This window comes from Chrysochloris asiatica, unplaced genomic scaffold (genome assembly GCF_000296735.1).
Source record: "Chrysochloris asiatica unplaced genomic scaffold, ChrAsi1.0 scaffold00050, whole genome shotgun sequence".
NCBI classification, from domain to species: Eukaryota; Metazoa; Chordata; class Mammalia; order Afrosoricida; family Chrysochloridae; genus Chrysochloris; species Chrysochloris asiatica.
In genome coordinates, this window is record NW_006408568.1 from 8,895,951 (window position 1) to 8,913,453 (window position 17,503).

The following is a 17,503-nucleotide window of genomic DNA, read 5'->3' on the forward strand; positions in this document are numbered from 1 at the left end:
ACAGACAATGGAACACTGTTAAATAAATCTTCACTTAGTATCTGTATCAGGCATACACCAACAACTCATCTGTCCTCCATCTAGTCTTACTTACATGGAAAGGAGGTAAAATAAACACCGTCAGATCACTGATCCTCTGTCATTATACTCTCAAATAGCTTACTGGTCTCTGAAACCTATTAGAGAGTCTTAATACACAAACAAATGAATAAGAATAAAGAAGAAAAAAAGATCTCAGTACTTCAACCAAAATATCTCTCCTCCCTCTTTATAACTTATATTCTTTTCCTTAGTAGCTTAGTACATGGAGGGTTAGAGGTTATTGACATTTGGGCGTGATATTTAGTCCAAGCAAGGTTATCATAACAAGGACATTTCTGTACTTTTTTCTCCTGTGCAGAAAAGATGCATAGTTATAGTTCTGTGTAGCAGTTGAACTAATGTGACCCAACCCGATTTCTGGTGTGTTTTGATAGAACTTTTTGCCTGTGTACAGGAGCTTTCATAGCATAGTGGTTACGGATCGGGCTGTTAATCTCAAAGTCAGAAGTTCGAAACTACAAGCTGCTCCGCCAGAAAAAGATGAGGCTTTCTGCTCCCGTAAAGATTTACAGCCTCGGAAACCTTGTACTGGGTTGCTATGAGCCAGTACCGATTCCACGGCACATAACCACCACCACAACTGTTTTATATAACAAAAAACAAAGCTTTCAGATTCTGTAAGACATTCTCTACTACTAGGCAAGTGTCTCTCTTCTTTCTTGAGATTAGGCAGTGGCCAGTCTACCTTGTGGGAAGTGTGGTTTCTTTTCTAAGTAGCCTGCTCAAGTCAGATAGGGGAGAAAAGAAAGAGATAAGGGCATTTCTTTACATGAGTGACAGGGTTAGTGTGTCTGAGAGGCCAGAGTTGTACTGTGAGTTTTTATCCTGGAAAATGTTCACATTCTATTGTTTTGGGAGGTGTTTTTTTGTTTTTTTGTTTTTGCATTTTCAATTGGAATTCAAAAGAATTTTAGAGTGTAAAAGCTCTATTGTGTTTTTTAGTTGCCTAGCACTGGTGCCAGTGAGTTGGTTCTGACTCATAGCGACCCTGTTCACAATATAACAAAAGACTGCCTGGGTTCTGTGCCATCATCACAACTGGCGTTATACTTGCTGTTGTTATTAAGGTTTTCAGGGGCTAATCCCTCAGAAGTGAACCGCCTATTCTTTCTTCCTTGTCTATTAGTCTGAAAGCTCCACTGAAACCTGTCCACCATGGGTGACCGTTCTGGTATTTGAAACACCAGTGGCAAAGCTTCTAGCATTAGAGTAACACACAGGCTACTCGCAGGCATGTGGGGACTTCAGCATTAGATATATCTAAATCTGTTTGAAATTCATCTTTGATTAAGAGCAATGAACTAAAAAAGTCATTTTCTTTCATCCCTAGCCATGCAGTAATGAGCTAGTATCCATCTAAATTCCATTTTGCTATAAAGAATTAGACTTTTCCATGACTGTGATGTATTATTTTGTCCCTTGCTCAATAATCATTTTTTTTAGCCCTGTTTTCCAATCTAAAACAGTTATGACCTAAGGTACCAGCTCTTTCTGCCTTTCAGTCCCGATGTGACATTTTTGTGACGTCGAAAATTCTAAGGGAATTGGAATAAGTTGCACAAACCCAGTGGGAATCTCAGAAGTGATATATTTTTTATATCAGTGTGTGTGTACAAGAAAATATGAGATGGCCAAGCTTTAAATAAGCAGGATAGAAATAGGACTGCATCACTTGGAGGCCTGAGGCATGTGCTAGTAGAACAATGACTGGACAGTTGAGTCCTTGGTGTGCAAAATATACTTACATTTGAGGGAACATTGCCTTTCAATGACCTTGGAACACTCCAGTTTGAATGCTTTCTAATTTTTCTACAATTAATAAGTATTTGTGGTCAGGAATATAATACAATTTTTTTGGAAAGGTTAATGGTGTTTGTAAAAAAAACTATCCATCTTCCCCAGGCTTGAAACCATCTCCATGACTGAGACACTCTCAGCCTTCCCCTGATTGGCAAACGGGTACCCCAAGCATGCTAATCAGGATTTCTTACAAAGCATGTGAGCCTGCCACACACAGCAGCACCTAGTACGGTCCCCCTTTATCCTGAGTGTGTGCTGGTGTGAGTGAGACAAAAAACAAAAATAGGCTGGTTTGATTTACTGTCTCCAATTTGTCTAAGCAGGCCCCAGCCTCCATATCCTGTCATACTATCCTGGTGGCACTATAAGCTAAGCATGGGAGTGCTAACCACAAGGTCAGAAGTATAAACCCACCAACCACTCTGCAGACGAAAGATGAAGCTTTCTCCTCTCATATTTACGGCCTCTATGGTGCTGTAAGATAATGCACTGGACCGCAAGTTCGGTATGAACTGTAAAGTCAGTAGTTCAAACTCACTAGCTACTCCTTGGAAACTCTCTACAGGGTTGCTATGAGTCGAAATCGACTCTATGGCACTAACCAACAAGAATCCCTATACAGAGTCACTATGTGTCAGAACCAACTTGATGGACTTAACAAGTCCTATACAGGGGTCCTATTGTGGCACTGTAGGATAAGCACTGGACTGTTAAGCGTAAGCTCAGTGGTTCAAACCCACCAGCCACTCCTTGGAAACTATCCAGGGTCCCTATGAGTCAGAATCGACTTGATGGCAGTGGGTTTGGCTTTTTGGTTTACACTCACATAAACCTAACCCTATTCCTTGCTCAAATCTTTCTTGTTTTCTCTTGTCTTGGAGGAGAATCTGAACTCCGATCTCTTAAGTAAGTCAAAGATTGTTCTAACGCCAAGGTCTGGTTCTTCAGTCTTTATCATATTTCATGGATAGTATTAGAAACAAAGGAAATATATTGTATTTATTGCACAGTCAGTAAAAAACATGTTTTTAGGAATGCGTCATTTTGTGAGCAGTACTTAAGATGTAATGTTAAATGAATATGGACTGTATCAAGCAAAGGGTGAAGTGTGATACTATTCAGAGTTGATTTATGTGCGTTTATAAAGAGACTCAGAAGAAAATCACCAAAATGCTGTAAATAGTACTTCCTGATAGAATGAATACTTATAGGAACCTGCATTATTTCCTTTATGCTTTTATTTTTTTTCCAAATTTTCCAAATAAAAGATGCATTGCTTTCATAATAATAATTTTTAAACAAAAACCCACAATCATTTTAATAAAAACTCCTAAAAAAAATCAAAGAAAGTAGCAGGCGCAGTCTTCAAAGAGGACCAAGGAGGAATCAGTGTCACTGTCAGAAGTAATAACAGGCATTGTTTCTGTTGACTTGAAGATTATCGAGCTTTTTATTCATTAGGTAGGTCAGGGGTGTCCTGCTGATGAAAAACGCCAGCCTGGTGACATACAACAGGTGTAAAGCCCTGCCTTGTAAGCCCTGGGAACATTATGAGGACTGCCAGCATTCTGGCAGAGCTTTGTGGCTCTCACAGCTGCTGTGTGTCAAGCAGATGCTGCTCTAACACTTTAGTGCTCTGAGATGTGAGATCTGGCCCAACTCTCTCTGAAACACTAACGACCAAAGACCTGGCAGAGTTTTGTCATGAGAGTTGTCAAATGACATTCTGGGGCAAAAGTCATCAATTATTAAGAGTGCTTCCAAAGGGATTCAAAGTGACAGTTACTCATCCAGGGTAAGAGAATAGAGGAAAATGTAGGGTAGATCTGTTTTTTTGTTTTTCAAAAAAAAAAAATATATAGAACCAGTATAACATCTAATTTCAGAGTCTCCTTGGCTGTGAGTCAGGTGTTTGGTGTTATGTAAGGATTGATCAATCACTGTTTAAAAAGAATCTTGGAAAACCTGTGAAATGAATGAGGGGAGCTTAAGCCAGGATGAGACAGGTTTAGTAATGAGTTCACTCATCACATCTCTTGGCCAAGAAAAGCATGCATCTACTCCAGAGACAGATTTTTTTTTTTTTTCCATTCTAGGGTAGAAGGGTAGAGGAATACATAAAGTATGGGTAGTCCAGGCTTTCAGATGAACAATTGTCACTAGAAAATTTTTGAAACCCACTCATAAATAAATGAAAAGAAAAATTGCAAGGTAACTAGAGTCATTCTGTATCAAGAATGTCATCTCTGTAAAATCAAATCAGTCCCATGCTTAATCTGCCTAAATACAGAATTCTCAGTCTCATGTAGATATACTAAGTCAGCATTCTCTCCCTGCCCCCCCAAAACAGTGGTTGGGTGTAACATTTTAAGTGTTCGACAGTATGTGGAACTGTTTATTTTCCTTAGCCTGAAGATTTGAATAGTGATTAGGACTGCTTTAACCTCTGGTCTATTTGCTTTGACTTGGAAGACATAAAGAGAACATGAACGTCTCCTTTCAGATTAACTTTAGCTTTGCATATTTTTTCTCACCTCAGATCATCCAGCCCCTCTTAGAACTTGACCAAAATAGAAGCAAATTAAAGTTATATATTGGACACCTGACAGCCCTGTGCCATGAGCGAGACCCCTTGATCCTCCGTGGACTCACTCCACCAGCTTCCTATAACTTAGACGATGACCAGGCAGCTTGGGAGAATGAGCTGCAGAAGATGACCCAGGAACAGGTAAGTTTCTCATTGAGCTTTTACAAGAGACTGTTAAAATTCAACTGCCATTTAGGTTGAGGAGATGGGCGCTACCTTGGGGAATTTTACAATCAGATTCAATATTCTTAAACCCACTACCTTCAAGTTGATGCCAACTCATCGCAACCCTAAGGACAGTGTAGAACTACCCTGTAGGGTTTTTAACACTAAGTCTTTACAGAAGCAGACTGCCACTTCTTTCTCCCAATCAGCAGATCCTGGGTTTGAACCACCTGCCTTTTGCTTAGCAATTATGTGTTTTAGCCATTGTGCCATCAGAGCCCCTCAAGATTCTTAGCAGTAGATAGTTTTCAACAGCTGTGAGGTATTCCTGTTTGGTGGTGTCAGTCTTCCCTAAGTATAACTTGCTCACGTATCAGAAAAGGCTGTTTTTGAAGGGAGAGGGTTGAGGGAAATCTGTTAACATGCCATAAGAAATGATGACCACTAATAATTAGGTCCACTGAAGGAAAATTTTGAGTTAAGGATGTTTAGTTTAGTTGATGAATCCAGTAGTGTGGATCTTCAGTTGTCTCTAGAGAACTGTGGGTTACAACACGCTCTACCTATAAAGTCTGTTTGAACTGCAAGGTAAGTGGTTCAACCTCACTAGTCCTCCTCAGAAACCCTATACAGGGTCACTAAGAGTCGGAACCAACTCGATGGCACTTAACAACAACAACCCCCATACTGCTTTTTCTCTCTGTTAAAAATTCAAAGATTTGTCATGTTGTGATTTCTAATTTAATCAAGAAGTGAGAGGCTAGTGTGGAGACAAAAATCATGAATAAAAGAAATAGAAGACAAAGATAGGAAGCAGATATGAAGGAATGGAAAATGGAATAAACATTGAGAAATAGAAAAAGAGAAGGAAACAGAGGACAGTTTTACAAACATTAATTCTAAGCTCCTTTTGTTCTTAACGAGCCCTGGTGGCACAGTGATTAAAGCAAAATCCAGTGATTCAAGCCTACTGCCGCTCTGCAAAAGAAATCTGTGATCATCTGTTTCTGTAAAGATTTACAGTCTTTGAAACCCTATAGGACAGTTCTACCCTGCCCTTGTAGGGTCACTATGAGTTGGAATCTACTTGATGGCAGTGGGTTTGGGCTTTTGGTTTTGTTCCCAGTTTACAAATAGAAATTTATGACATCCCAGTCTTTTATAAGGACTCTTGGTGTGACACTGTAGGATCAGCACTGGATTGTGAACCACAAGGTAGGCAGTGCAAACCCACCTGTTGCTCCTTGGAATCCCTATACAGGGTCACTGTGAGTCGGCACTTAGCAACAACACAAATTACCTATAAACTATCAGCACACCAGCTAAAAAACTCAAGAAATGTACAGTATACTCTAATTTCCAATTAAATATTTGCTATTTGCTACGTCCTGGTGTGGTGCTGTGGGTTAATGCACTGAACTGCAGTCAGTGTAAACCTTCACAAGGTTGGTGGTCCCAGCTCACCAGTTGCTCCTCAGAAGCCCTATCATTAAGCACTCTTAGTGGATGGAAAAGGAAGTGAATCTTACTTATAATCTTGCATCACTTATCAGAGACTCTCCCTACAGGCTGATTACACGTGCTCAGTTTAGTTAACTGTTTTCTTTCTTTTCAAGATAGTTGCACATTTGACATTCTTGTGCAACACAAAGTATTACAAAGAATTCGTGAATTCAAATTGACCAAAAATAGCAATACCTTTTTTAAATCCAGAGATAAGAAAATAGAGAATTTTTGGTCAAAGTTACAAAACTGAAAAATTAATCACTTTTAGAGCCAAGAAAGGAATTTGGAAGTAAACTCAAAACACTGTGTCAGAATTTCATATTGGGTTCCTTTAGGAAATTTAATGATTCAATGCCATTTTATTCCTGGTGTTATAAAATTGACCAAAGTGGCATTAATTTCACTCCAAGTAAAATATTCCATTTTTGAGAATTAGAAGATTATTCAGCTCCACAAAAATTATTATAGTTGGTTTTTATTTTCAACCTCTCAAACGTCATGTAAACCCTTAATAATAATTAATAGGACAACTGGATGGCAGATGTGATGAGTTCCTTCCTAGCCTCTTCCTTGAGTCTAATCATAGCAGTGATCTTTTAGCTTTTGAGTTATAGAAGTTTGCTCCAAATTTTATATTATTTTGAGTTTTCTTTGGACATGATATACTAGTTTGGATTGGAATAGATAAATGGAGACTTGGATGACATGCAGATATATGTACATTAGTGTTATGAACTATTAGTCTACTTGGGAATGGATTTTTGTTATGTTAATTAAATAGGAGCTCTGGTAGCCTAGTGGTTACGAATCGGGCTGCAAGCCGCGAGGTCAGCAGTTTGAAACTACCAGTGGTTCCGCGGGAGAAAGATGAGGCTTTCTGCTCCTGTAAAGATTTACAGCCTCGGAAACCCTGTACAGGGTCGCTATGGGTCGGAACCGACTCGATGGCACATAACAACAACATGGAAATTACAGAGTCCTGGTGTGGCACTGTAGGATAAGCACTTGACCACAAGGTCAGTTTGAACCACAAGGTTGGGAGATCAAACTCACCAGTCACTCCTCGGAAACCCTATACAGGGTTGCTATGGGTGAGAACCAACTTGACGACACTTAACAACAAATGGAAGTTAAGGGCCAAGATTTTAGAGACAGGTAGACTTGGATTTATGTTCTGTCTTAGTTATGTAGTGCTGCTATAACAGCACAAGTAGGTGGCTATAACAGGAATTTATTTTCTCACAGTTTAGGAAGCTGGAAGTCACAATTCAGAGTGCTGGCTCTCTGGGAAGGCTTTCTCTCTTTGTCAACTCTGGAGGAAAGGCCCTTGTCTCTTCAGCTTTTGCTTTTTGGTACCTTGGAATCTCCATTTTGTTGTTATTGTTGTTAAGTGCATCAAGTTGGTTCCGACCCATAGAGACCCTGTATAGGGTTACCAAGGAGTGGCTGGTGAGCATAAACTGCCAACATAGCGGTTCAAACTAACTTTGCAGTCCAGCACATTAACCCACAGCACTACACTAGAACTCTTAGCATCTGTATTACCCTCTCTTTTTTTCTCTGCTTGGTTTTTTAATCCCTTTTTTTAAAATTCCAAAAGAGATTGACTCAAGATACTTCCTACACTAATCCTATTTAATTGTTGTTGTTGTTATAGGCCGTGCAGTCAGTTCCGACCCATAGCAACCCTGTACAGGGTTTCCGAGGCTGTAAATCTTTACAGGAGCAGAATGCCTCATCTTTCTCCCGCGGAACCACTGGTAGTTTCAAACTGCTGACCTTGCGGCTTGCAGCCCGATTCGTAACCACTAGGCTACCAGAGCTCCTATTTAATTAACATAACAAAAATCCATTCCCAAGTAGACTTGGTATTGGTGGTTGTGTGTCATTGAGTGGGTTAGGACTCATCAGGACCCTGTATAGTGTTTCTGAAGCCATAAATCTATACAGGTGCAGAAAAGTCTCATCTTTCTTCCATGGAACAAGTGGTAGATTCGAACTGCTGACTTTGTGGTTAGCAGCCCAGCTCATAATCTACTACATTATAAGAGCCCCTTTCACATGGGTCTATTGTTGTTGTTAAATGCCATCAAGTTGGTTCTGACCTATAGCAACCCTGTATAGGGTTTCTTAGGAGCAGCTGGTGAGCTTGAACCGCCAGCCTTGTGATTCAAACTGACTTTGCAGTCTAGCGCTTTAATCCACAGCATCACACCAGACTCATCAAATGGGTATAGAGGTTAGGATTTACAATACCGATTTCCAAAGGGTAAAATTCAATCCATAGCACATTTTGCACTTCCTATCTGTTTGCTCTTGGATAGTTTTCATAACATCCCTACACCGGAGTTTTTATCTTTCCGTGGACATAATAATGTTTTAGTGAGAATTAGAATAATATGTTGTTATTAAATGCCATCGAGTTGGTTCTGGCTCATAGTGATCCTGTATAGGGTTTCCAAGGAGAAGCTGGTGGGTTTGAACTGCCGACCTTGAGATTTGCAGTCCAGTGTTGATCCACAGTGCCACATCAGAAGTCCTAGAATGATATCGATGATCGTTTTTATTGCTATTATCAGCAGTTATTCTCAGTTATGACTAAGAATTAGCTTCTTGATTTACATCAATCTTGGTCATCTACCTTGGAAATCTTTCTTGTTCTATAGTCTTCTTCTTCTTGTTAAGTACCGTTAAGTCAGTTCTAACTTATAGTGACCCAGTATAGGGTTTCCAAGGAGCAACTGGTGAGCTTGAACTGCTGACCTAGCAGTTCAAACCTACCTTGTAGTCTAGTACATTAACCCACAGTGCCACACCAGGACATTCTTCTTGTTTGTTGTTAAGTGCCATCGAGGACATTCTTAATTCTGGTCCTAAGTCTCCAGTCATATCTGGGTTTTCTTAATTTCAGGCTTCCTGTCATTCTGTATCCATCTTGTGACTTAAAAGAGCAGTCTTAAATATATACAAAAATTACAGAGAATCCCAGAGTACGCAGGTTTTCTTTGTGGAAACCTAGTTTCTGATTTTTGCCTGTTATGTATATATATATGTATATGTATATATATGTATGTGTATATATATATATATATATATATATATATATATATATATATATACATATACATACATACATACATACATACATACATACAGTTCTAGTTTTGGTTCCTGGTCTCTCTTTTTCTTTTTTTCTATTTTGTGTGTGATATGCCAAAGTATTTTTTTTCAATCCTTGGATTCATAGTTAAGATTATTTATAGGCTGTCCTATATGTACCAAATTATTTTTAATGAATTTTTTCATACATTCAGAAAAAAAGAGGTTGATGTAATATTCACCTTTGTATCAGAATTAACAAATATTAGTTTGTCACATCTGCTTCAGATCCTTTTTACAATTCTAAACATAGTTAAGTCCTCTTTGAACCCCTTCTCAAATGCATTTTCTTTTCCCCCCATCTCTTGTATCAGTCCTAAATGGGTTTGTGTTTCCAGGTCATATTTTTACCTTTTCTGTTATGTGTGTGTGTGTGTGTGTATATATATATTCAGGGTCTTGTTTTGGTGTTGTAAGGTAAGCACTGGACTACTAAACTGCAAGACTGGTGGTTCAAACCCACCATCTGATCTTTGGAAACCCTATACAGAGTCGCTATGAGTCAGAACTGACGTGACGGCCCTTAACAACAACATATATATACTGTTCATTGTGATATAAGTTTGAAATTTTTGGTAGGTATCATACAGCTTAGGCCATCTTCCTGTTCCTTATTGACTACATTCAGGCCCTCAAGTCACTTGGTGTTGGAAGTAGAGACTCCTGAAATGTCTCAGGTAGATCTGAATCTCATACCATTTTGCATATGGTCCCGAAGCCCTTAAAGAGGTTTCTTTTAAGAAATATTGACACTATATTATAGTGTCAAAGTAGAATGCTATTATGGTACAAAATAACTTGACATAGCATTAAGAAAAAGTTTCTATTAAGCTCAGTTTCTGATCTCAGCATCTTCTATGTTTATTTTAGGAGACTTCTGTATTTGACCGCTGTGTTATCTTCCAGGATTATAGTTTATTACTGAGAGTACAGGACCAGTCTCAGTAGGTTTCCCACACTGTGTTTCTATCTTCTCCTCATACATAAGGTGCCCTCATTTCTCTGCCAAAGCCATCTTGTCAATTCTTGGGCAAGAAAGCGTGTTTAGCATCTCCATGAATCCAGCATTGACACTAGCTAACAGAACTAACATTTATTCAAGGAGTTGAGTCATCAGTTCTTAGGTCAAATTTTATAGAACCACATGAAAATTGTGGGAAATTTTCAACTGAAACTATTCAGACCAATAGCTTTTCCCTTCAATATAAATACAAACCCATTTTGGGTCTTAAAATACTCACCTTAGTTATTTTTATGGAGTTCAAAGATGTCAAGGAGTCCTATGTGCTTGGGAGGGGAAACAATGGGTTTAACATAAACATTGAGTATGTTTTTAAAGACTTACTGAACATATGCTATACATCAATTCATTAATTCTAGAACGATGCTCACATATTTGCAGGTGCAGATATCAGAAAGACCACACTCATACATGTATTGTTCTCATAGCTGCACATGATTATATTCAACTTTACAATGAGGTGAGGAAACTTTAATAAGTCTCTTAGGCTATCTTATTCATATACTGCTGCACTGTATAACAAAATTTCCCTGAAACAATAAATTTCAGCTTTTCAACTTGTCACCAGGGCAGTGGCTCACATAGTTATAAAGTGAATGTGGTAACCAACTTGGAGCATAATACTGTTCTTGGGTCAAAGAATCCTAATTTGAAGAAATTTTATGTGTTGTGATTTTACACACTGGCTAGAGTCAGATAGTCACTATAGACTATATTGATTTGGTCTTGGCTACCTACAATTAGGAGTCCTGGTGTGGCACTGTGGGTTAATGCATCAGAATGCAAAGTCATTTGAACTTCAAGGTTGGTGGTTCAAGCTCACCAATTGCTCCTTGGAAACCCTATACAGGGTCACTGTGGGTCGGAATCAACTTGATGGTACTTAACAACAACAACAACTGACGATTAATTGTATATACTTTAAATATTTTGGTTATTATAAATGTCGGCAATATAGGTAAATTATAGGTCATTGTTGTCAAGTGCTTGCAAGTCAGTTCCTACTCAGGGCAACCCTGTCTAAGATTTCCAGGAAGTGGTTGATGTGTTTGAACTATTTAAAAAAAAATTTTGTAATTTTATAGTGGAAAAACATATAACATAAAATGTGCCATTTTAGCCACTTTTGAGTGTACAATTCAGTGGCACTAATTATATTCACAATATTATACAAATAATGGCACTGTTCATTTCCAGAATAACTTCATCGTCCTAAACAGTAACTCTGAATCATAAATCAGGAACACCCTCATTTCACCCTCCCTTAGCTCCTCGTAACCACTAATCTATTTTCTGTGTCTCTGAAAAGACAAATTCTAGATATTTCATGTAAGCTGTTGTTGCTATTCATTGCCTTCGAGTCAATTCTAATTCATAGCGACCCTGTAGAGGGTTTCTGAGGAGCAGCTGGTAGGTTTGAACTGTCGGCCTTACAGTTCAAACCGACCTTGTGGTCCAGTGCATTATCCTACAGCACCACACCAGGACTTCATTTCATGGAAGTGGGATTAACATAATTTTTTCCTTTTGTGTGTGACTTAATTTGCTTAATGTTTTCAGGGTTCATTCATGTTATGAACTTCACTCTACTTTATGGTTGAATAATATTCCATTATATGGATGTTCCACATTTTGTTTATCCATTCATCTGATGATGGACAGTTGGGTTAAGCTCACCTTTGGCTTATGAACAATGCTGTATGAACATTTGTGTACCAGTACCTGTTTGAGATCTGCTTTCATTTCCTTTGGATACATAATAGAAGTAGAATTACTGATAATTCTGTGTTTTAATTTTTTAAGAACTGTTAAACTGCTTTTTATACCTGGTTGCACCATTTTACATTCCCACTATCTTTGGATGAGGGTTCCAGTTTCTCCACATCCTTACCAACACTAGCTATGTTCTCATTTTTTAAACAGTAGTTGTCCTTGTGTTTGTAAAAGTAGCACTTCATTGTTTCGATTTGCATTTCCTGAATAATGATATTGAGCATCTTTTCACATGCTTATTGGCTGCTCTGGTATCTTTGGTGAAATGCCTATTCAAGTCTTTTGTTTATTTTCAAATTAGGTTGTGTGACTTTTTGTTGTTGAGTTGTAGTTCTTTAGATGTCCTGGATATTAAGCCCCTGTGTCAGATACATGATTTGCAAATATTTTCTCCCATTCTGTAGATCGTCTTCAGTTTCTTGAGACTGTGAGACTGTCCTTTAACATACATAGGGCTCTTTTGTTTGTTTGGGTTTTGTTTTTTATTTTATTTTTGTTGAAAATGTATTAAAAACTTCCTCTTCCACAGTTTTGAGACATAATGATCATTGACAATGATTATATTCTTCACACTTAACAGTCTCATTATTTCTGTTCTTAGTGTTTCACTCCTGTTTCTCCTCTGTGATTTAAAATAGCTGATGACTGTTTGGTCTTACATAGATTTTTTTTTTTTTTTTTAAAGAATGTAATATTCAAGGGTAATAATCTTTACTTCTTGATATAAACTGTTAAAGGTGAGTTTGAAGAGCAATTCCAGACTGTAGTCTCTAGGTCTCCTCCAACCTCAGTAAGTCCAGTAAGTCTATTCTTTACAAATTTGACATTCTGTTCCACACTTTTTCCCTGTTCTATCAGAATGTTCAGTAATGATAGCCAGGTACCAGGTAACTGTTCAAGGTAGAGGAAGCTAAGTGTTTAATAATAGACATTTAGGCCTACTGCCCAGTTCCTTCTCCAATTCTTCAGTTCCTTTATCTTTTGCTCCAGATGAATGGATACCAGTAGTTGTATCTTACATGGCCACTCATAGTTTTTAGACCCCAGATACTACTCACCTTACTGAGAGGTAGGACGTAAACTTTTAAGAACTGTATGATGGGGCTTCTGGTTCTGGGCTACAGCCAGGGGAGTCAGGTAGGAAAAGCTCTGGTGAGAAGGAGGGGATCTCACAAAGGAAACTCTCATATAGCAAACCCACAGCCTTCGTACTGTTGTAAGACCTAGTGCTTCAATCTCCTGAACTCACATTTTTGAAAAATCACACTACTGAGGAATTACTGGCATCTTAAAACTTTCACCCTGGCCCAGCAGGAGCTCCAGCAACTGCCCCCGCCCCCGCAGAGCTTAGAGGGCAGGGCTAAGGCCAGCCCATTCAGAAAGCGCCATTTCCAGCAAAAAGGACACCTAAACGGACAGGACCATGGGAGGCGACACAACTCCCCCAGTGTCTCCCTGCCCCAGCATTAGGATCTCAGCGCGGATATCAGGCGAGACAGTTTCCCCATGGCACAGGGAGAGGGGTGATGACTTTTTGACATCATCCACCGCCACAAATCTGAAGCCATCCTGCCCTACTCCCAGATAGCAGTGTGGATCTTCCAGCTATTGTTCTGGTGGGACATGCAACCACTCTCCCAGGGAACAGATTAAAATCCCCAGCTACCAATTTGGCAACCCACCACTGGGCGGCTGTCTGGGTTCGCTGGGCAGGACAAGCACAAGGCAATCTATAAAAACCCAACAGAACAGGTCTCAACCATCCTAAGATTGGTGCCAAGCACAGGCAGATAACTGACAATCATAGAAAAAAATAGCAGTCGATCTTTCTCCCATTGACTCCCCAATATATATATCTGCCCACCTATACGGCAGTGGCTAGAGGAGAGGCCTGAAAGGAGGGTCACCCCCAGCCCTGCTGGAGGCTTCTATTTGCACACACACTGCTGGTGTAGCACGGAAAAGTTGACCAAAGCCTCACCTCTGCTCCAAAGTAATGATTTCTGCCTATGCATTTATATTACTTCTGCTTTTGGGCCTTTTGATCATACATCTTACCTGGAGGTGGGAGCTTTTCCTCCCTACCTCACCTAAGAAGCAGCAGCAATCGTGGCCATATAGCCAACCTATAAGCATACACCATAATACTCTACCGCTCAGACAAGACCTAACAACACCTACTACACATTACAGACAATAAGGGAAGCTTATCTTCTGATCATATTAATAATAATAATAATAATAAAATAAGAATACCTATGCCCAATAGGAAACATTATCGGAACACATCCAAAAGCAGAAGAGAGCTGCAGATGCAAATGAGCTGGAGACAGACAAAGGCTTTATAGAGAAGGAGGAGCGGGTTCTGGATATCCCTGAGAGGGAACTCAGAAGAATAATATGGAAAGAAATTCAAATACTCCAAAAAGGGTCAAGGAAAATAAGGAAGAAGTAAGGAAAGTGCTGCAGAAACAATCAAATAGGATTGACACAGCATCAAAACCTTCAAAAAGATATCCAGGTGATCAATAATACGATACCAGAAATGGACAATAGGCTGAAAGGGGAAAGGAGCAGACTAGAAGAGATGGAAGCCAGAACTAGCGAACTGGAAGACAAATCTCTCAACACTGCCAAGATAGAAGAGCAAGCAGCTAAAAGGATAAAACAATCTGGAGAGCTTCTAAGATTCATACTGGATAACATGAAGAGGAATAATGTAAGAATTATTGGCATTCCGGAACAAGAAGAATCAAAGAAGTCCACAGAGGAGATAGTTGAAGAGCTTCTGGAAGAAAACTTCCCTAACCTCTTGAAAGACGAGAAGATAAACACTCAAGAAGCCCAATGTATCCCAGGAAGAATAGACCCCAAAAGAACGTCTCCGAGACATATAATAATCAAGCTCTCCAAAATCAAAGACAGGGAAAGAATACTAAAAGCGGCCAAGGAGAAGAGAAATATAACTTATAAAGGCAAGCAAATTAGATTAAGCTCTGACTATTCAGAACAAACCATGCAGGCAAGAAGGCAATGGGAAGATACATACAAAACCCTGCAAGAGAAAAACTGTCAACCAAGAATCGTCTATCCAGCAAAACTATCAATCAAATACGATGGTGTGATCAAAACATTCCAGGATAAACAGAATCTGAGAGATTTTATCAAAACCAACCCAGCACTTCAAAACATCTTAAAGGGAGTTCTGGGGACAGAGAACCAACAAGAACAGATGACAAACAGAGATTGACAGGTATGGCAACACCACCTGGAACACAGCCAACAGAGAGCAGAGTCCAGAGAAGGGACGAATGCAGCAACAAAAGCCTAGGTAGTGGGGAAGCCAGATAACTTACAGATTACAATGGAGTATCCTAAATGCACAGAAAAGTTAGTAGACTACAAGGTAACCCCAAAGAAAATTAACACTCCACAACATACCATAAAAACAAACTCCCAAGCAGAACAAGCAAACAGAGAAACTAGGAAGAAACTGACCAGAATCAACTCAAAAACACAAATCCAACACAAGAAGGAAAGCAGAACCAAAGAACGAACAACACTGCCAAAAAAGTAACATAATGAGAGCAATCAATTCATAGTTATCGATAATTACGTTGAATGTCAATGGATTGAATGCACCAGACGAAGAGTGGCTGAATGGATAAGAAAACAAGATCCATCAATATGCTGCCTGCAAGAGACACACCTTACACACAAAGACAAAAACAGACTAAGAGTTAAAGGATGGGGAAAAATTTAGCAAGACAACGGCAGCAATAAACAAGCAGGAGTGGCTATACTAATCTCCGACAAAGTAGACTTCAAGATAAAACCAGCATAAGAGACAAAGAAAACAACTATCTCATGATCAAAGGGTCACTTAAGCAAGGCGACATAATCATAATAAACATATACACTCCCAACGAAAGAGCACCAACATACACGAAACAAACCTTAACGGAATTGAAGAAAGAAATAGATAAATCCACAATTATAGTAGGAGATTTCAACACACCACTCTCGAAAGGTATAGAACTACCAGAAAGAAACTCGACAATGCTACAGAGGAACTTAACAACACAATCAACCAACTTGACCTCATAAGTATACAGAGCATTCTATCCAACAACGGCACAATACACATTCTTCTCCAGTGCACATGGAACATTTTCCAGAGTTGACTAGGTGTTAGGCCATGAAACAAGCCTCCATAAATTCACAGCCATCAAAATTCTGCAGAGCATCTTTTCAGACCACAATGCTATAAAACTAGAAATCAATAAGAAGGACAAAACAATAAAGTCAAATACATGGAAACTGAACAACACCCTGCTGAAAAGCGACTGGGTAAAAGAAGAAATTAAACATGAATTCACAAAGTTCCTAGAAACAAATGAGAATGAAAACACAACATACAAAAATCTTTGGGACACAGTGAAAGCAGTCCTGAGAGGACAATTTATTGCAATACATGCACACATCCAAAAAGAGGAAAGAGCTGAAATCAGCACATTAACACAGCACCTTCAACAACTAGAAGCAGACCAGCAGAGGGAACCTACAGTCACCAAAAGAAGGGAAACAATAAAGATAGGAGCAGAAATAAATGAGATAGAAAACCAAAATACTATGAAAGAATCAACAGGACAAGAAGCTGGTTCTTTGAAAGGATTAATAAAATTGACAAACCCTTGGGAAAACTAACCAAAGAAAAGAGGAAGAAGACACAAATAAATCGCATTAGAAACCACACAGGGGAAGTCACAACAGAACCAAACGAAATCTAAAAGATAATAACAGAATACTACGAAGAGCTGTACTCCAACAAATTCAAAAATTTGGATGAGATGGATACCTTTCTAGAAAAACATGACCTACATAAACTTACTCAGACTGAAGTAGAAAATTTGAGCAAACCATAAAAAAAGAAGAAATTGACCAGGTCATCAAAAAACTCCCGACCAACAAAAGCCCAGGCCCAGATGGCTCCATGGGTGAGTTCTACCAAACATTCAGAGAAGAACTGTCACCAATTCTACTCAAATTATTCCAGAACATAGAAGAGACTGGAAAACTCCCTCATACTTTTTATGAAGCAAGCATAACCCTCACACTGAAACCAAGGAAGGACATCACTAAGAAAGAAAATTATAGACCAACATCCCTCATGAGCATAGATGCAAAAATTTTCAACAAAATCCTAACCAACAGAATCCAACAATACATCAAAAAAATAGCACATTATGACCAAGTGGGTTTCATAAAACGGATGCAAGGATGGTTCAATATCAGCAAAACAATCAGCATAATCCATCATATAAATAAGAAAAAGGAAAAGAACCACATGATCATATCAATTGATGCAGAAAAGGCATTTGACAAAATCC

The 17,503-nt window shown here is 38.9% G+C and overlaps 1 protein-coding gene across 5 annotated transcripts in view; it reads left to right on the top strand.

Annotated features, from left to right (window-relative positions):
• The window catches only part of ERC1 (ELKS/RAB6-interacting/CAST family member 1), a 697,935-nt gene that overhangs the window by 588,264 nt on the left and 92,168 nt on the right, over positions 1-17,503 (top strand). For all 5 annotated transcript variants that reach the window (XM_006862715.1, XM_006862712.1, XM_006862711.1 and 2 more), the window contains one exon: positions 4,442-4,630. Coding sequence is in view for 3 of the 5 variants with exons in the window: in XM_006862712.1 (XP_006862774.1) it covers positions 4,442-4,630 (189 nt within the window). In the remaining 2 variants the exon portion in view is untranslated. Of the gene's footprint in view, positions 1-4,441; positions 4,631-17,503 lie in introns of those variants that run through there.